This window comes from Lytechinus variegatus, chromosome 7 (assembly GCF_018143015.1).
Source record: "Lytechinus variegatus isolate NC3 chromosome 7, Lvar_3.0, whole genome shotgun sequence".
Taxonomy (NCBI): Eukaryota; Metazoa; Echinodermata; class Echinoidea; order Temnopleuroida; family Toxopneustidae; genus Lytechinus; species Lytechinus variegatus.
Window position 1 is genome coordinate 35,500,415 of NC_054746.1, and position 22,492 is coordinate 35,522,906.

Here is a 22,492-nt window from a genome sequence, read left to right on the forward strand (position 1 = left end):
TGTTCACTTATATCGCACAATATCACAGAAAAGTGCCTAAAATGAATTAAAATTGTCCAAAGTCAATTTAAGTCCCACAAGTGCAAGTTCACACAACAATACTGCTAAGAATCTACCAAATTAATACATTGATTTTGACCAATCTGCTGTAATTTTATATTGTCTAGGACTTGTTCAACCGCAAAATCACACATAACATGAAACTGACTTACTTATTACAGTGAAGTTATTGAGGGCCTCTTGCTCTCCTTTCCCTTTTGGTTTATCCTTGTACCCAACAAATTCTCCATTGGATTTCAGCTGGAAGTACCTCGGCCTCCAATTCTTGATGTACTCACCTGAAAACAACAAAAAACATATCGTGAAACATGTCACTAAAAGACCACATATGATAGACTACATTTGTAGTACAGTCAGCATCATCAGAAATAAACGAAGACACTGTTCTCATTACAATCCTAAAAACTAGCACATCAATGATCCGGCAACTCGCAACGAAACTTAACACAATTTTAATTTCAGCCCAGTTGACACTGTAGTGAATTATATTGGTGACATAAATTGAGGATATAGAATTGAAATTGATGAAGAAATGGCATAGAAGCATTTTTTTGTGATCTATGAATAAATTTCATATAAATTAAGCATAAATAACTTTCTAGTCAAAATTTCTTAACTCTGGGTAGAACCTTGGTGAACCTCATGTAGCTCTCAGATGGAAAAAAAAATAATCAAAATCAATCAACAAATAAATAAGTACATGTAATTCTTGTGAGTTTTGAAAATATATGAATAAATTAGCATATTAATGAATTTCAAAATTGTGTGTTGAAATTTTGTATCACCACCTCGAGCTATCATATAAAGCAAACAAAATTGAAATATCAACAAATGAAGAAGAAAAAACATTTTTTGTGATTTATGAATAAATTTTGCATAAATAATTTTCCAGACAAAATTTCAAAATTTTGTGTACAAGTTTGGTGAACCTCATGCAGCTCTACCAGATCGAAGAAAAAAAAAAAATCTGTCAACAAATAAAGAAGAGGCATTTTCTGTGATTTATGAATACATTTCGCATAAATTAGTATAAATAATTTTCTACTGAAAATTTCAAAATTCTGTGTAGAAGTTTTGAATCCCCCCTAGTGCTATCATATAAAACAAACAGAATTGAAATCGGACTTGAAATGGCGAAGAAGTAGCATTTTGAAATTGTGGACGGCCGACAGACAAGGGACGCCACTCCACGGCATAAGCTCATTTGGCCCTTCGGGCCGGATGAGCTAACTAGTTTTCTGGAAACCGGTTTAGGAAACCAGTGTGGAAGGTTGCTTTGCTAGCGTTCCCATTTGATCATCAGAACATGAAGTGGCATTGTTTCTATGGAAAAACTCTCAGTAGGGGTGACATGTATTGCGTGAAATTTGAAACCTGGGAAGACAATCTACACAGTGTGTGGAGTAACGCGCTCAAAATATGCAAAGATCACACTTGCCAAAGAACAGTTGTAGCCTCATTTACCCTAAAACCAGTTTAACGATCCAAAGCAATCTTGAAAACTACATCGGGAGGTGGTTTTCTGAAATGATTTGGTAAATCACTTCAAAAACCGCTTCGACCATTCTCATTACACTTTTAACTAGTTTCAACTAAATTAGTTTTACGATGGTAATGAGAATTGGGTCTAAGTAAGATGTGAAATTTGTTCAAATTGTCCTTGAAAATCCTTCAAACCTAATTTGTGGGGGTGACTGTTTTTTTCAATTGCTGCTTTTTTCGCGTGAAACCTGTCACCCTACTGAGAGCGTTCCCGTAGCAACAAGACTGCTTTTCATGAAGTGATCAGATAGGGTGATTAGGGGTCCGTTTCATAAAGCCTTGCAACTATTGTATAAACTTTGCCATTATGGCAATTACCATGGTAACCTTGATTTTGATTGGCTGCCAATCCCTGTTGCCATGGCAGTTGCCACAATGGCAAAGTTATAACAGTTGCAACTCTTTATGAAACGGGACCAAGATAGGTATGCTAGCAAGGTGATTTTCCAAAATGGTTGTGTCTCAGGATACTGCACGTGATCTAAAAACTGTAGATGTTAGTGCTTACCCCAGTACAGTCCGACCTCTCTTATCCGGCCTCCCCTTATCCGGATCTCTATTATCCAGACACACACTTGAAGAGATTTTTTTTTCAATTCAATCTAGTATGTGAGGAAATGAGATTTCAATCTAAACTCCATTCTTTATGCAAATTCACTTTGATTACAAATATTTTCCAATATAGTCTACCTACAACATTATATTTCGTGAAATATCTCACCCAAATCACCGAAAGAACTTAGGCAGGATACTTTTCCAGTAAATCAGGGCGCAGCACAAACATTTCATTATGTTCTCTTTTTGTTTCCCGGGAAAAACAACACGTCTCGCTAGCTAACGCTATAGGCCTCAATACGGACAGCGCCATCTACATGTATCATGTTTGAGCCTACAGTCAGTATAACAATGGCTGACATTGCGAAGCTGCGGTACCCGCTGTGATGATCTAATTGTAAAACATTGTTTCATTGAGTCATTCTCTTTCTTTCAAGGTATGGTTGATGTATACCTCAATCATTTAGCTGTTAAATTATCCAACAGTTTATGCCATCGATCGATTTCATTTCCATAAAAATACCGCCTATAATTTGCACTGACACTGCAGTGAATACTGTCTGTACGCCCACTACAATAGTTAACGTGTAGCTACCGCTGCTACTTGGGGGAGGAGCAGGCAGCAGCTGCGTGTATTATATATTGGGTCTCCCAGATCCGGATAAATCTCTTATCCGGATTGGTGCTGGTCCCAACGTGTCCGGATAAGAGAGGTCGGACTATATGTGAATTAAATAAATGAACATGAGCTGTCAGGATACTTGTTAATTTAAAAAAAAAAAACAACTTTACAAGATCCATTGACTAATGTCAATATAAATTTCCCCCTTTCTTTAAATTAAATTACTTATAACACGGGAACATGCAACAGATGTCTAATGACTTTTAGTTTCAAAGATAATTCCTACTGCATTTTTCAAAAATGCAAACAACCTCAATCCCGGAAATAAAAGCCTATATAGTGCAGGTTAATAGACTCATCCTGAAAAATAAAATGGAAAAAAACCCAAATAACAAGGAAGAGTAATCTATCGTTCTTGGTTCCCAACTTCCCATCATAGGAATTTATTCTAAATGTATGGATGTTATTTCCTTGTAACATTGAGATCGATTATTAATCCAGGCAAGGATTCACAATGAGATCAGTTATTTCGATGAGTTTCTTTGGAAAGCCATCTGAGTCCCTGCTTTGTTCACATCATTAATTTGTCATCATAATATTCTTCAACAATGAACTGCTAAAGCCGGGTAATTATGCTACATTATTGCACAGCACTAAGAGTGCGCAGCACTCACAAAAAGCAATAATGGCTATATAAGCAAGTATTATTATTATCATCATTACAGAGGATGTTTTCAGAATACCTATGAATAAATAAGTGGTTGTTCAGGTTTTAAAATAGCTTTTAATTAGTTTCTGCATGTCATACCCATCCAAATGAGCCCCTGGTGCTTAATATCATAAAGAGCACCAATTATTTTTCAAGTTCCTGAAATACATCCAATAACAAAATTGAAAATCAAAAGCTAAACTTCAATTTGGGATTAAAACTATTACCTCTTCTTTAATTTATAACTTTCATGCATTTGGAAAAAAGACCCCACCCTCTTTCCTCCAAGCCTTGAACTAGTTCTAGGTACGGTAGCGAAAATATTTGTGCACGTCATTTCAGAAGTGTAAAAACAAGCTTTGCTGATGGTATGATAACAGGAAAGTTAATTACTTTGATTGACGAGTATCATAACCACAAACAAACCAATTATATAGAAAGAGAGAAAACATTGGTCACATGACATACTGCACATTATTCAAATCAAATGAAAATTCACAGACATTTAGCAGCCTGTAATAGCAAGTTTAGTACTGGAAAAATCAATAGTAAAATAGAAGAAATTAATGTGGTTAAACAGTGTCTTAAGAATCATAGAGCAATGACCCAGCCCTTAACATGAATTTCACCTAGAACTATATCAAAAATTGAGTAAACACTTGGTTTGTACAATTGCACAAAATGACCTTTCAATCAATTTGAATTGTTTGACTTAACTGGTATGATCTATTTACTAAGCTTTGTGAAACATGGTCAAGATACCTTGCTTTTTAATTGGATGTTGAATAAAACAACACAACACTCAATGATAACATCTGTCTCATCATGCTGTTCTTACAGATCTGATGTCTGATTATCCAGCAAACATGTCATTATGAAGTACATGTTTACAAGCACTTTTCTAATAAAAATATCACATGAAAAAACAAATTAAATAATGGAAATGGTTGCATAATATGCTCTTCAAACCCTGAAAGAATTAACATAATCATTGTTTGCCACCCCCCCCCCCCCCATACTCAATTTATGGTTTTGTATTGACTGGCAATCTTACAATATTTTAAAAATCCAATAAACATGCAGATTGTGTGCAGATAGCAATTGCTTAAATATTTTCATTGACAAATCACTACATTTTATGAATGGCATGATTTGAAAAGGGAATCTATTTTACCAGCTTACTTTAAAGCATTTATAAAATTTTCTAAATGAGTTTGATATTCCAAAGCATAATGTGAAGAATAAATTGGTTCAATCAATACCTAAAAACAGCCAGCCTTCATTTTAATATGAACAGTTTGTGTTCACAAGGAAAAAATAGAAGTTAATTTCCATTAGAAGCGATAGCTTAATCTTATCCTAACATTAACAAATAACCTAAATACCAGCAAAGTCCGAATCAAATGAGCTAGCCTATATACGCATGCTGTCATAAGAAGAGAACTATATCAAAACAAATTGGGAAAATGCTTTAAAAAAATAATAACTCTTTATAGCTCCTGGCCCTAAAATGGACGTAAACCTTTGAAGAGATTTGTGCATCAATTCTATCATGATTTTGAGCAGTATTGCAATACAGCACAAATAGTTCCAAAACATATTTTCTCATATCACATCTGTGTACATCAGTATAGTTCACCTTCCTCAACATTCCTCCGGGTTATTTTTTATTTATTTTGCACTCAGTTGTGCCCAAATTTCAATCCTTCTTCCTTCACCCCTCCTACTCTCTCCCCTCTCCCTTTATCTTGCTCTTTCCCCTTGTCTTTCTTTCTCCCTCCCTCTCTTTCTCCTTTCACTCTCTTCTACTATATTACCCCCTTCTTTCTTGCGGGACCTGCATGCCAATGATGTCATTGCTTACACACTGTCTCCCTGTTGAACTCTGCAATGTCAGGTGCATAGGTCATTGTGAGGACAAGTTCACTTCCCCTTTATAAAAAAAACCCCACAAAAACTAGGGTTCCGTAAACATCTGGGGCTTCACAGGTAGCAGTAGGTGGTTTCAGACCGCCTCGAAGTTCGCCAGTTCCAGGTATTCTCTGATCGGGAAATTTACCCCGATCAGAAAATACCAGGTATTTTGGTAATGTGAAAGCAAACTACGCGTAATATCCCCGAAAGAAAATACCCGCTAAATAGTAGGTACTTGGCGAAATTACGAGAACTTTCGTGGGGATTTTTCCAAGGTCGCAGGTATTTTGGCGATGTGAAAGCAAATTACGGGAACTTTTATCCCAGCGTGTCGTTGGGCGCGGCGGCGTGGGTGGCTGCTGGGCTAGTGATTTTGAATCTCCCGCCTTGCCTGCTTATCAGACCACACTGCGCATGCTCGTAACTTCGGGAACTTATCCCGAAGGATGTGTTTCGGAGCGGTGTGAATGCAGGAATAATTAACGGGTATTTTCTAGCCTTAAAAAGTTCTCGTAATTTAACGGGGATTCTTGTGATCGAGGCGGTTTGAAACCACCTAATGACACTACTTTGCCTTCTGAAACTGACCCATACATTGACATAGCGCCACGACTTTGTATTGGGAAACACTGAAAATGTGAAAAAATGCTTTTCACTATACCCCATCAAGATCAACATATTAGCCAATTGAAATCTTAATCTTTGGCCTCTTGTTTATAAAGAGTTGTTTTTAAAATGAAAATCCAAATGTGCCTTTATGATTGGATGAAAATCATGTTCCATTTGATTCCAACTCTATTTAGCAAGCACATGGCTCCATGACAAGACCTACAGACATGACATGACAGCAAAAAATCTTTATATTGATAGGATCAAGGATCCTACTAGAATGCATGCAGGTCCATAAAAGTAGAAAGCAAGTTTTTTTTTTCCAAATGCCAAGATTGAGGTTGCTGTTAGCTTCTTGTCGTTGTCAAAACGATTTAGGCTGGTCAAAACACCCAACACAACTGCACAAGCATAGACATGTGACCGTGGAAATGGGCTGGTACTGGAACCTGGAAGTATGATACGGATACCGTGGTCTAGTGGTTATGACTCTTGTCTCTCAATCTGAGGGACATGGGTTCGAATCCCAGCCATGGCATGTTTTCATTCAGCCATAAGTATACCAACATTGTGCTGCACTCAACTTAAGATTTTGCTGTTAATTTCCCCAACATGGTCTAAATCCATTGATCCTAAATGGCTTTTGACCTTAGTCATGTGACCTGAAACTCAAACAGGATGTTCAGTAATACTTTATTACACTTATGTCCCAGTTTCATGAACTAGGTCCATATACTTTCTAAAGTTATGATGACATTTCAATAACTTAACCTTGGGTTAAGATTTCATGTTGACGACGCTGCCGCTGTCGGAAAAGCTGCGCCTATGGACAACAAGTGGAGCGCCTCTGGCAGTCTCACCTGCTTTACGCAATTCAATATAGTAGCAGTGCTGACCTTGAAAACTACTATGAAATATTATTCACAAAAAAACACACCATTCATATGATACAATGCTACGTTTATTGACCCTAAATGACATTTGACCTTGATTATATGACCTAAGACTTGTCAGTGATATGTGTCCACAATTTATAAACTACTAGTATATCCATAAAATTTGAAAGTATAACAGCAATTTAATAATTTTTTCCAACATGGCCAAAGTTCATTGACCTTAATGACCTTTGACCTTGGTCATGTAACCTGAAACTTGCACAGGATGATCAGTGATACTTGATTACTCTTATGTCCAAGTTTAATGAACTAGACCAATACAATTTCAGAGTTATGATGTTAGTTCAACAAATACCCCCCAAATGGTCAAAGTTCATTGACTTTAAATGACCTTTGACCTTGGTCATGTGACTTGAAACTCAGGCAGGATGTTCAGTAATATTTGATTACCCTTATGGCCAAGTTTCATGAACTAGGTCCATTTACTTTCTAAGTTATGATGACATTTCAAAACCTTAACATTAGGTCAAGACCTTAATATTGACTCCCACAACATTGTCTCAGTTCATTGACCCTAAATGACCTTTGACCTTGGTAGAGTGACTTGAAACTCAGGTAGAATGTTCAGTAATACTTGATTAACCTTATGTCCAAGTTTCATGGACTAGGTCTATATACTATAGTTATGCTGTCATTTCAAAAACTTAACCTTTGGTTAAGATTTGATGTTGACGCCGCCGTCGGAAAATCAGCACCCATAGTCTCACTCTGCTATGCAGGCGAGACAAAAAACTTAACCTACGGTTAAGATTTGATGTTGACGCTGCTGCTGCCATCGGAAAAGCAGCGCCTATTCAGGTGAGACAAAAAATGATAACTGTGAAAGAGTGTAGATCAGTGGGTTTGAACTAGGAAGTATGGGTCCAAACCAGGCCAATTGTTGAATCATGATAGAGAAAGCATTTTGTCTTTCATTCTGCTGAATCATCTTTCAAACTGCATCCTTTTCAGCATTTTTGTACATTATTTCAACCAATGAAAATTCAATAAAGGGGGTACTCCAGGCTGAAAATAATTTTATCTAATCAAATGGAGTAAAATTTCCCTAGAAAAATGCTGAAAAATTTCATCAAAATCCAACAACAAATAACAAAGTTATTGCATTCTAAAGTTAAGCAACATTTTGTGAAAAGATCCAGTGGGGATATGACATCAGTTCGCTCATTAAATACTTATGAAGAAATGCACAGAACTTTTTCACCAAAATAATGCAAATCTTTAAAATGTTGTAACTTTGTTATTCCTTGTCCGATTTTGATGAAATTTCCAGTGCTGTGTTTGTCTGATTTTTCTTTATCTGTTCAAATCATATTATGTTCAGCCTAAAGTACCCCCTTTAAACACAATCGTGGTTTGAAATTAACATTTTCCTGAAACTGATTCTACACGGGCAAAAAAGTCTTTTAAATGCAGCCTAAACCTACGAATGCACATGATGATCTACATTAATTCATTGCAAAAGTTTTTTTTTTGTAAATAATGATGGTAATTCTTATTGTAAATGTGTTTCATTGAAATAATGAAATAACTTTTCACAAGTAGCACTGATACCAATTATCAATTTTAATTAATTATAGTCTATGGTCCAATTAGACTCTACCTAATAAATGAACCCATTCTCTCAGCATACTTTCTTGAACTGGTTACCCTTCAACCAGTTTTAGAAACCAGTTTATAAGATAGATTCGTTAGCATCCTCAACACAATCTTCTGAACTGTATAGTGGTCTTGTTGCTATGGGAATGCTTTCAGTGGAGTCACATGTTTCACACAACATTTGGAACCACAGTGTAGGTACTTGCAAATTCTTAATTCTTTCTCAGATGAAATGAATAATACCTCAAGAAACAAAAATTAAAAGAAACCCCTACAGCAAAAAATAACAGCCTCCCAAAATTAAATGTCAGCTTTTGAAAAGAAATATGATATTCATAACCTGGAAGGATATTAGGTCAAATTTGTAATTCAAATAATATAACAAGAAGTAATAATAATAAATGAAGAAAATCAACAATGTTGATCACTAAAATTGGGCAAAAATACAAAACTGACATCAGATTTGCTTTAAGAAAGTACAATCCTGAATTTTCTGTGATGGTTGAATAGAAATGCACCTCCTACCAAACAAAAATAGCACTGTATCGTAACACATTTATAAAAAAAAATAAGCGCTTATGCAAGCTCGCAACTACCTGCAATCCTATGACAAAACATCAATGAAAACACCCCGTATGACAAGACAAATAAGTGCGTGCTAAAACAGGGGCAACCCTCTAGGGTAAAACCAGACACACAGCTCGCTGCGTCGCGCAGTTGACATAATGAATTGATATGCAATACTTTAGGCTTCATCTTTGTAAACAACTCTGCTGTTTTGTAACCGATGATAATTCATACATGTAGCACAGATTACTTCGGTCAATGCCCTGTGGGGAAACAAGAGGGGTTCTTGTTTGCTATATATTGAGGTCAGCAATGCATGAGAGAAATCTATTTAATGACAATTATAATTTTTTGTTTCAATATTCCAGTATTTGAAAACAAGCTTTCTGCCATCCAAGTTTTTTGTCAATAGTATATTAATAGTGAAATTTCTGTTACGCACAGGCACGTGCATGTACAAAGCTTCTCTGAGTAACTCTGCATAGAATATGTAGCTGTACATTGTATATTATAGTATCATTAATTAATTTCCCTTCCTCATTTTCTATTTTTTTTTCTTCTTTTAGACAAAATAATTTCTTGATTGCTTCTGCATGAGCAAATCAAAATTTAAGACAATGAAAAATGAAATAAATGAAATTGATAAATCAATGAAATATAAAATCAACAGGGCTTGCATGTATATGAAAATTTAAACACGTACAACCAATATAATCATAATACATTGGAAGCAATCAACATCGATTGCATCAATAGGTTGGAGCTGATCATATAAGGAAATAACATTACTGATAAGTATAGATAATGAAAAATGATCAAACAGAATTGTAATTAATGTTGGATATTGGATTAAAAAATAAATAGGCCCAAAAAAAATACCTGGACCAAAATGCATAAAACTAAAAAAAAACTTCTGATGAGATCATGAGAGTAATTGTTATAATTGATAACAGAAATGAGTAATATTCAATGACTTTCCTGCACAATCCTTCTTAGGATAAATACATTTTGTTTTTACAAAGGCCAATGCATTTTCATTTCATGTAACAAATATTTTTTTCAGAAGTCTCATCATATAGCACATTGCACATGTTAAAAAGGGGGAAAAATCTATGTCTTTGTGTTGTTGCTATATCTTGTGAAAAATATGCTTCCTTAAAAAACAAAAACAGAATTATGCCATGTGTGACTACATGTATGCTACATGTAGCAGATGCATGAATTGTTTTTCTTCAACCAATTTATATTTATATTCCAATCCACCTTAAGAAGATTCCCTGCATCCCTTCATCCATCACCTCTACTAAAACATTTACAAACAGATTTGAATACATACATGAGATGGGGGAAAAACAAGTTCAAGACCATACCAAGAAAATATGCTGTATCATGCGCATAAATAGAGATTAAAAGAAGATGATATATTCATGACTTGCCACATTGGCAGAGATCCACAGTGGGGATGAGTAATGTAGAAAATGTCCGACAGGTGGGAGCAATGCTCTTCACAGATAACTTCCCTCGAGCTCTATCTCCTTCATCAATATCAAAGTGGTTAAACAGCGAAAGCATAATAATTTTTCTTACAGCCACATGACTCCCCCCCCTCAAAGAAAAAAAATGCAAATCTATCAGCAACAATCAAGACTTTGGATGTATCACATAATTTTCATACCCCATACCTATATATCTGAAAAAAAGGTATGTCTGTAAAACTTAATATGAAACAAAAGCTCTTAAAGTAATATGTTCATATTTAAAAACAATAAAGAGACAATGAAAAATCATACATTGTAAGACTGTAAGAGACTCAAGAGTAAGACAATGTCCAAATTTATCATTGTGAATCATCTGAACCTTCATATTGTGATACACAGTATCATACATCAGTGCAAAATGTATTGTAATATCAATTAAAAATGAGCCTAAATCTTGCCTGTATTTGCCAAACTCACCACAATATTTATTCCTGTCAAGGAAGTTTACCATTCATTTCTTAAAAGCTGTGTCTTTATTCTTCACTTGAAAATAGAAATCAAGGGAGAAATTGCAGCATCATTTTCCTTTTTTTTGTACAAAATGCCATGATTAATAACACAATACTGCTGATAAAACTTTAAATATAAACCTACATGTTTACTGCATATTAGAAGTTCATGGATATCTGAAACATATTATTTTTCCTATTTTGGCCAAGTCAATGTGTAGAAACACAAAACTTTATTTTACTGGATCCTTGTAATGAAAATATTACATTTCTAATATTGAAAAGTAATAAACAAGACCTTCCACCAGATTAAAAATCAGAATTGCTCTTAGCATTTTCGGGAAGAGACTAAAGGTATACTTTATCCGCAGACTGACAGATACAACAGTTCGGATGAAAATCAGCCATTTTTTAAGAGTTGAGTGCCGTCATGTGAAGTTCAAAGAAAGGATCTAATGGACTTCATGTCCCAGTGGCAATTTGAGAAACTCTGACAGGTAGAATAATTATACAAGGTTTTAATGCAAGGGAATGACTTTAATAGAAGATGTCATGATAAAAGCTTAATTGCACTGCTTTGACTAGACATGTATTCTGATGACCATTGACAAATTTGACTTGCTTTTGAAATCTCTCAAGAAACAATGCCTTGATATCATTAAAAGTGATGGACAAGAAAGTCTTTAGATTTTAATAAAAGAAAGAAAAATTGTAATTTTGAACCACCGAACCGAAGACTGGGTATTTTAAATATCATATTCTTGAAATAAATTATTCTATTGTCTATTACTGTGAACAATATTCCTGAGAGTAAAACTCACTGTATGGAGGAGCTACAGTATACTATAACACCACTTCTCCTTGGAAAGTGAAGTCTGTTGCTTTGATTAATACTAGCACCTAGTGTATAAATTCACAACACCCTCTGAAGAGTCTATTCATATCCACGGAACGTCTTTATATTCATCAGAAATTACCTTTACTAGTATGTAACTTGGTACCAGGTTGAGGGAACTTTGGATAGAAATGGGGACAGAGATTGAGGAGGGGGAAATGTCAGACTGGAGGCAGACAGAATGTAGTAAACAGGAAGGTCTTGTCCCTCATCTCTCGGAGCTGATTCACTGGTTAGTCCCCCTCCCTCTTCTCCAATGATGAGCAATAATACCCTGTTCAGATTATAAAGATTAGCTAATTAACTGGTGTCAAAAGAGTTGGGCATCACTTGGAGCCTATTCATGGGATTCTCTGTTTATAATAAAAGAATTAATGAAAAGAAGGGACAAAAGTTTGACAATCTCCGGGAGCTGGCCCAACCGTTGCTCTGTCTGAAGAACCAAATATTACCTAGTTCACATCATGGGTATATTCATGATAATTTTTCACTTTTCAGGTTAAAGGGATTGTTTAACTTTGTGAGCAGCTAATTAAAAAAAAATCAAACTAAGATGAAACATGTTTATGATTGCTTGTATTTGTCCTCAAACTTCTAAAAGACACCACAATATTGGATGAAAAACTATAATTTAGACACAAATAGCAATTTATCAGCCTGAATTTGATAAGCGTCTCTGAGATGCATAGCTGTGCCCAGTTTTCTCAAATTCAAAAAGTCTGTTGGCTGTGGTGACTGCCTTCTGTTGTGTGTAACTCCTACTTAGGTCATGCTGGGTTCATCCAGAGGTCATTGAAACCAACCCTCATTCATTTGGGTTTACAGCTCCAAAGTTTTAATATTTCATGTAGGCCTAGATCAGACCTTCATTTTTGAGGAGCGCGATCGCGCCGGCGCTCCTAAAAAAAAATAAGGAGAGCAAAAAATCGCGCTACATTACTCATCCCCACTGTGGATCTCTGCCAATGTGGCAAGTCATGAATATATCATCTTCTTTTAATCTCTATTTATGCGCATGTAGATTTTCATGGCAACACCATGGAAGTCTACATGAGGGACTACAATATTTACCGAGGTAAGTTCAAATCAGAGTTGGGAAAGAGGTGAATATTCTTCATTTTTCTGATAGTTTTCATGTAGGAGGATATGGAAGAGGGTTAATATTACAGGAAAATGTTTAACTTGATGTGAAAACCATTCAGTTCCAGTATTTGTATGTGCATTAGCACCAAGAAATCCATTTTGAGGCCAATCCATGCAGTCCAGTTCCCTTACATTATGTAGTACATTCACATCATCATAAGATGTACATGTACACGGAATGCCATCATTTGGGATTTGCAGTCTGTGCCAGTATAAAATGTGTTGAGCTAAAAGGGCTTTTTAAAAAAAAAAGTTTAGGTTTCTTTTATCTCTCCAAAGTAGTCTCGTAATCTAGTTTTTTTAAGACATCAAGCATTTTTTTTGTATTGCTCGAATACCAAAGTGTCCTTTAGTATGGCATCAATCTAGCATCTTAATTTGTTAAAAATTGAAAATCAAACTCACTGCTTCAGCAGCTGATTCAATCATAATTAGACCAAGTAAAAAAAGAAAGTAGTTGATCGTCCAGGTTTTTTTTTAGAGCAGTGACGATGGAGGTCCTTACTATTTGCTATTCTACTATTAAAAAAAGAAGATAGTTTCTCGGCCAGGTTTTTTTACAGAGATGTGGAAGGTCCTTACAATTGTCAGACTCAATTTAGGTGACTCATGCTCATTATTAATAATAAATGAATACATATATAAGCATGTGTATATATATTTCTTTGAATTAATTGGAAGTTTATGGAAAATATTTTATGCAATAGATTTATTGATGTATTACTGATGTATGGGATATACATTTTTGTATTATCTGAACATATTGTAAAACGAAATGTTCATGCCAAGTGAATGAAGTTTGTTAATAAATTCAAATTCAAGAGATGTCAACTTGGCAATAAACCTTTTCAACACATTAAAAAATATTTCAAATCAGACATGTAAGGGGGAAAATACTTTTTTTTTGGAGGGGGGGGGGGGCATTTTAAAAAAAATAGAGAGCAATTTCTCTCATATTACCAGAGCCATTTTCAGTTTTCTATAGCTGATTTAGGCATGGTTTCAGTTCGCAGTTCGTCCTGTTTGTTTACAAATTTGAGTAAATTATATTTAACATTGTTTATTTAATTGTTATTTATTTGTTCTTTATTGTTATTATAATTGTTAAATGATTATATAATGTATTGTTAATTGTTCACTTAGGCCCATATTCTGAAGTCAGGTTTAACTTAAACTCAGGTTTAAAGTTGTGGTTTAACTATGGGAAGCCAAAAGTATCAAAAATTTTATTAAGTTGCATGTTTCTTATGTTTAATGTGCTCTTTCCTGATTCATTGATGGTGAAGACAATCATTTATTTATACTTCCTAGACAATTATGAATGATTTGGGAGCCAATTGAGCTGAATTATGATATCTCTACTGTTAGTGATTTATGTAACAATTGGCTGTCCGTACTTAAACCACAACTTTAAACCCGAGGTTAAGTTAAACCCGAATTCAGAATATGGGCCTTAATGTTTATTGTTTGTAGATCTAGATCTATTTCAAGTATTAACATTAAATTGTATAGCTTGAAGAAGGATGAAGTTAATCAAATTTGAACAGAGTTGGTACTTACAGGAATCCTTTTTATACTTCTCAATTTCTTGATAATAACTCACTTGAAAAAATATCATTTTAATATTCGATGCATGCCGCTTGATAGCTAACAGAGTAAACTCGCCAGAAAAGTAACATTTCACATGTTACACCAGCACAGTCAATCACCGCAACACACACTGAGCACATACAGTACACAGACACTTTCACTAACCAGAAATCCCAATTGAAATCCAAATTACGTCCTTAAAATTATGGCATATGTGCCATACTCCCAAAGTAAGAGACAAATGCACTAAAAATTAAGAAATCTGTGATATTGTTCTGAGTTCCCAAACTTCATTTTCTTGCAAATTTAGGATCGTATCTTCAAAATGACCAATAACAAAAAAAAAACTATAAATTTTTCTTTATCGAAGTTACATACTTTTTAATTTTTTTTTTTGCAGTTGCGAGAGCGATCCAAGAGCAGATGAGAGCGAAATTAAAGGGATGGTCTGGGCTGAAAATATATCTAAATAAAAAGAGTACAATTCACAGAGCAAAATGCAGAAAATTTCATCAAAATCGGATAATAAATAACAAAGATATTGAATTTTAAAGCTTATCAATTTTTTGTGAAAACGGTTATATGCACATCGTCATGAATATTCATTAAGTGGGCTGATGATGTCACACATCTCCACTTTCCATTTTCTACATGAAATCATGATGTGTCTCCATGATGATGAAATAAGTTACAGCAATAAATAACTAATGCACTTAATCAGTTGTCAATCCAATTGTTTTACTTCTTGGTAGAAAATATTTGAATAAACCTAATTTCCTATAATAAAATACAAAAGAACATATTCATAATGTCATGCCTAGAACTGTTTCACCGGCATAATGAAAATCTTTACAATTCATTAAATATCCGATTTTGATCAAAATTTCAGCATTTTGGTCTGTGAATTTTACTCTATTAATTGAGATATAGATATTTCCAGCCTGGACCATCCCTTTATTAAAGGAAATCGCTCGTCGCTCCTGTGCATTTTTTCTGCTTTTCAGCGGCAGTAAAAATGCTAAATATCAAGAAAATTGATGCAGCAATCAAAAGGGGATGCAGCGGGGATTAGAAACAACACTTTTTGCTATTTTTAGAGCCAATTTTTAAAAATAGTAAATAGCAAAAAAAAAAAATCAATTTTGCAGACAAAATAGATGCGTGCAAAGACAATTGACTATTTTTTTTTTACTTGGCCTTACAATCCCTAGTTCAAGGAAACACAAGTTCATTAAATGGTCTAAATGAATTTTGTATAAATTAAAGACATGTTAGATATTAAAAAAAACAAAATAATGAATAATAATGAATTAAGTTATCAGCAGGAGACATCACATGATAAGAGAGAATTAAGAGAAGGGTAAGACTAGAGAAAAGGTACTTCAATGTTCATTCATTTTATTATCATCTTTGTTGATCAAATAAATGAAATGATAAAATACACAAGTGAGCTGCCCAGGAGCAAGGCTAAAATTATGTCGAAGGGAGAAAGAAACAATAAGGGATAAAACAGTCGAGATAACAAGGAAGAACACAAACATATTTTTCACCAGTAAAGATGATTGTGACAAACAAATTATTGAAGGGAATACTGCTTCCCTAGTAGCAAGGTAATATTATAAAAAGGAGACATACATGTAAAGGGATAAAGTGTGATGAGGACATATAGATCTATGAATTGATTAGATAAATACGATTGAAACAAATGAAGAGAATACTTGATTTGCCTGGAAGCAAGGTCAAAATTATATTTGCAAGTACATCCGCAAGGAGAATGAGAAAACAAGGGATAATGGAGTGGAGCAGAAGACAAAGGAGAATATCATCATTTCTGATTTCATAATAAAGTAAAGACAAAAAACAATATTGAAGAGAATACAATAGACCTGCCAGCACAACCAAAATTTTGTTCCAATTCATACACGAGTTAGCTGATCGAAAGACTAAAATTATGTCTGCAAGGAGAATGAAAGAACAAAGGACAAAGGAGGAGACAGAGGAGAATGTAACAATTTTTTTTCTTTTTCAACAGTAAAGATGAGACAATATTAAAGTAAATAAAAATTAAGCTACCCAGAAGCAAAGCCAAAATTTTGCTCGCAATACTTGAGCTGCTGGGTAGTACGACCAAAATCATGTCAGAAAGGCGAGAGAAGGAATTAAGGGTAAAATAATTGTGGAGAAGTAAAAGAAAAAGTCATGCCCATTTATGTACTCATTGTAGGAAAATATTATCATAAAGCAAAATAGATACAATATTGTAGAAAATAAGATAGAGTTGAACAGAAGGAAAGAAAAAATCATGCTCACAAGGAGAGAGAAACAGGTTTAGCATGTGGAGGACAAACCAGGGTAGGATATGCTTAACTGTTCAAATAGTACAATTACTCAGCATCTGGATTCTTAAAATAGCCTCTACTTTGGCAGACTGTTGTAAACAGGAAGATCCTTTGCCTGGTATGGAGGGGCTGAATCATGCCCAACTGGATGCCTGGATTGACAGGGGTAGTACATCAATGTATGTATGCATGCATGGATACATGCATGCATGCATATTACGCTGTGGTGCTTGTTTGCGTCTATTTGTGTGCCCTGCTCCTCAGAGATTGCATGCAAATTGCAATGCAAAATGCTCTATACCTCTTAATAGGATGAGCATGTACATGCATATTGTAATTAACATGACTACATTGATGACATTCAAAAAATATCATTTGAATTTACAGCGTAAAATTAGCTCTTTAACAGGCAGTTTTCCTTTTTTGTTTCTGTTACAAAGGTGAATGAGACAAGTAATTATCAAAGTCATTAAATTGAATTATAGACATGTTACAGTCAACATACATTGACATAGAAAACAAAACAAACAAGGCATAAGCAATGATGTGTCTCGCCCACTTGTGAAAATGACCAGAAATATTGTGATTTGCAAGGGCACGCAACAGAATTGTATCAAAAGTTCATTGTGAAATAATTGGGATGGAATAACATTTGTCATAAGAGTCTTCCCTGTAAACTTTAATGTTGACCTCAAAATGACATTTGAACTTACCGTGTGACCTCCGAACACAATGCATGTCTCCTAAGTACAGCTACAACCCAAGTTTGATTCGAAATTGACTTACAGATGCGGAGTTATGTGTCATAAGAGTCTTGCATGTAAACTTTAATGTTGACCTCAAGATGACATTTTACCTTACCATGTGACCTCCGAACACAAGGTTTGATTTGAAATTGAATACTGATGTGGAGTTATGTGTCATAAGAGAGTCTTGCATGTAAACTTTAATGTTGACCTAAAAATGACCTTTCATGTGACCTCCCGACTGCAGCATTACATGCAGGTACCCTAAGTACATCTTCCATCCAAGTTTTATTGAAAAGTAACTTAAGGTTGCAGAGTTATGTGTCATAAGAATCTTGCATGTAAACTTTAACGTTTACCTGAAAATGACCTTTCCCTAAGTGCATCTACCATCCAAGTTTGTTTGAAAAGTGACTTACAGTTGCAGACTTATTATTCATGAGACCTTACGTTTTCTGTGACGTGCCATGTGGACGTACGAGATTAAGGAATTTTGGGAGCACTGCGCATGCGCGAAGTAATCTGTGACGAGCCTTCTCGTCCACTGACCAAATCTGTGACTCGTATTTGAGGGTTTTGACGTTCGGTGTCATAGTGCTCGAACGAGCGCTAGTTCGTACATGATGACGTCATCCCAGCTTGGCAAAGATGAATGAAACCGCATGAACACTCGAGTTTCGTTGATTCAGCAGGGCTGGTAAACTGCAAATTACTGCTTGTTACCAGCTTTTCCATTACATTTAGCGTGTCCTGTTTTCAGACACTACATATATCCGATAGGTAATTTATGTTTTATTTCCAAACCGTGTTTTTCGGCTTTTTGCGCAAGAGTGCAAATGTTGCACCCACAGTCGCCCCACTGGTTCGTAGCGTGATGCTACGCCTGATTCTCCGGCCAAGCATCGGCCCACGGCCCGCTCGCTATCACGCTGGTATATGCTGTGGCGTGGTACGGGTATGTCGACTTAAATCGAAACTGTTTTCATCAATGTACGAACGTGATACTGAACGAGCGGTGTCACCACTTCTAGTGAACTAGGAATACGTTGCAGTCGCAGACAATCGAAATCTCTCTAGTCATAAGAGTCTTGCATGTAAACTTTAATGTTGACCTAAAAATGACCTTTACATGTGACCTCTTGACTGCAGCATAACATGCAGGTCCCCTATTACATGTACATCTACAATCCAAGTTTGGTCAAAAAGTGACTTACGGTTGCGGAGTTATGTGTCATAATGTTTGTGACGGACGGACAACATTTGGATCCGTGAGTCTCACCTTCACCTCTGGTGGGTGGGACAAAAATGATTGAGGACTTGTAATTTCATTTCTTTACTTCATCAATGACCTCAAAATTATTACATAATTTGTTTGCTTTGTAAAAAATAATTTGTTTTTCAGACATTGCTTTCAATATTTTTGTTCACTTACATATGTGATTAAGTCATCACTCAATATGTTTTCCAAAACGAATAGTATCTGTATGGCTTTTGCTTGTTATCAGGTTTTTATCTTCTTCAATAAACCACTAATAGAGAAATACATGAAATATTTCTTCTTACCCTGACAACCAAGAAAGAAGAACAAAATATGTAAAATAGGAACACTTTTCAAAGTCATTTCTATCATCGGGGCTGCATATCTTGTGATAATAACATATTGAGGAATAAGAAAATATTTGAGAGGTTTGTAGTACACATGCAAGTTCTTATCATCACCACAGCACTTGCGTCCTTTGGCAAGGCATGGTCTACATTTGCCACTCTTCACCCAGGTGTAGTATATGGGTACCACTAGTACCAGGTATAAAGAAATTCCTTGAATGCTTGAGCTGCCGATCAGGGTAGCCGAGCTAAAGCCAGGATAGTAGTATATAGTGCTTAGAAACAATGTATCAAATGGAATAGAATGTTTCCAGGTATTTCATTTTTTAAATTGCACTTTATTTTCCTTTTTCAAAATCGCTAAGGATGCTCAAACCATAAGGTACTACATGTCCTGAATTTTTTCAACCTCATACTTTGGTCACATTTGCTCTACGGCGGCCGTACGGCGAGTTGAAAACAGTTGTTTTATCAATTTTGATCCAAACCACCTATATGTAGTTACTCCCACGAGGCCAGAGTTCATTGACCTTTAAATGACCTTTGATCTTGGCCATTTTCCTGAAATATGCACAGGGTATTCAGGAATACATTGCTTCTCTTATGTCCAAGTTTCATGAACTAGATCCATAAACTTCTAAAGTTGTGACAGTTCCACAAATACCCCCAACATTATCAATGTTTGTTAACCCTTAATGATCTTTGACCTTAGTCATGTGACCTGAAACTCGCACAGGATGTTCAAGGGTACTTGATTGCTTTTCTGTTCACAAGTTTCATGAACTAGATCCATAAAATTTCAAAGTTATGATGACAATTCCTCAAATAACCCCAACATGGCCAAAGTTCATTGAACCTAAGTGACCTTTGACCTTGGTCATGTGACCTGAAACTGGCACATGATATTCAGGGATACATGAATACGGTTGCTCTTATGTCCAAGTTTCATGAACAAGATCCATAAACTTTCAAAGTTATGATAACAATTCCTCAAATAACCCCAATATGGCCAAAGTTCATTGACCCTATGTGACCTTTGACTTCAATCATGTAACCTGAAACTCAAGCAGAATCTTCAGTGATACACTATTACCCTTATGCCTAAGTTTTATGAAATTTGTCCATATAATTTTGAAGTTATGACAACATTTGAAAAACTTAACCTTGGCGCCCAAAATGGCTGCCATAGGCTAAAAGTCCACAGTTCATCAATATTACTTACTTACATGTATTTAATTTGGTTTCTATCAAATGGTTTTAATGGTTAAGTAGTACAATGTAACGAGTAACAAGGACAGCCAGTGGTCTCATATCATATAGACAAATATTGTAACAAGTGGAATGCCTCTGGCCGTCTCACCTGCATCACGCGGTTCAATATAGCAGCAGTGCTGACTTTGAATACTACTCTAACTCGCACAAGATGTTCAGTGATACATGGTTACTCTTATGTCCACTTTTTATGAACTAGACCAATAAACTTACAGAGATATTATGGTTATTCAACAAAAAACCCCAACATGGCCAAAGTTCATTGACCTTACATGACCTTTGACATTGATCATGTGACCTGAAACTCGAACAGGATGTTCAGTGATACTTGATTACTCTAATGTCCAAGTTTAATGAACTAGACCAATAAACTTTCAAAGTTATGATGGTAATTCAACAGATACCCCCGATTCGGCAAAAGTTCATTGACCTTTGACCTTGGTCATGTGACCTGAAACGCGCACAGGATGTTCAGTGAAACTTGATTACTCTAATGTCCAAGTTTAATGAACTAGACCAATAAACTTTCAAAGTTATGATGGTAATTCAACAGATACCCCCGATTCGGCAAAAGTTCATTGACCCTAAATGACCTTTGACCTTAATCATGAGACCTGAAACTTGCACAAAATTTTCAGTGATGCTTGATTACTATTGTGTCCAAGTTTCATGAATCAGATCCATAAACTTTCAAAGTTATGATGGGAATTCAACAGATATCCCCAATTTGGCCAAAGTTCATTGACCCTAAATGACCTTTGACCTTGGTCATGTGATGTGAAACTCATGTAGGATGTTCAGTGATACTTGATTAACCTAATGTCTAAGTTTCATGAACTAGGTCCATATATTTTCTAAGTTATGATGACATTTCAAAAACTTAACCTCAGGTTAAGATTTCGATGTTGATTCCTCCAACATGGTCTAAGTTCATTGACCCTAAATGACCTTTGACCTTGGTCATGTGACATGAAACTCTAATAGGATGTTCAGTAATACTTGATTAACCTTATGGCCAAGTTTTATTAACTAGGTCCATATACTTTCTAAGTTATGACGTCATTTCAAAAACTTAACCTCAGGTTAAGATTTGATGTTGACGCCGCCGCCGTCGGAAAAGCGGCGCCTATAGTCTCCCTTTGCTTCGCAGGTGAGACAAAAACTATGTCCTTTTAAGAGTAACAGACAATTTTTTACTCCATTTTTGGAAGCCATCTTGGAATTTTGGACATACTAGACCACTGACTGTCATTGTAACTTGTCCTAATTATAATTTGACCCTTAAAACCATAGTTTTAGACACCAAAATCATACCTCACTGGCGGATATAAAATAAGCTTTGCCACGTTAAGTATCAGCAGCCAATTTTTCAATCAATATTTGGAAGCAATACATGTATTTGATTTTTTGGTCATACCAGACCACTGACTGTCCTTGAAATATATCCTAATATTTTTTTACCCTTGAAACCAGTGGTTTAGACACCAAAATCGCATCTCCTAGGCCGATATGAAATAACCTATGTTCGCTTTAAGTGTCAGCAGCCAATTTAGAATCAATTTTTGGAAGCCATCTTGGATTTTTTGACATACCAGGTCACTGACTGTCCTTGTAACTAATCCTAATGTATTATTTGACCTTTGTCCAAAATCACATCTCCCATGCCAAAATGAAATGAGCTATGTCTGCTTTTCAAAGTATTAGCGGCCATTTCAGAATCAATCTTTGGAATCCATCATGATTTTTTTAACATACCAGACCACTGACTTCCTTGTAAATTGTCCC

At 35.4% G+C, this 22,492-nt stretch overlaps 1 protein-coding gene across 1 annotated transcript in view; it reads right to left on the reverse strand.

The window, feature by feature from the left end:
* Window positions 1-22,492, reverse strand: part of LOC121419129 (RAC-gamma serine/threonine-protein kinase-like) — a 103,258-nt gene that overhangs the window by 30,389 nt on the left and 50,377 nt on the right. Inside the window, exon 4 of the mRNA XM_041613449.1 lies at window positions 213-338. Coding sequence (XP_041469383.1) covers window positions 213-338 — 126 coding nt within the window. The remainder of the gene's footprint in view (window positions 1-212; window positions 339-22,492) is intronic.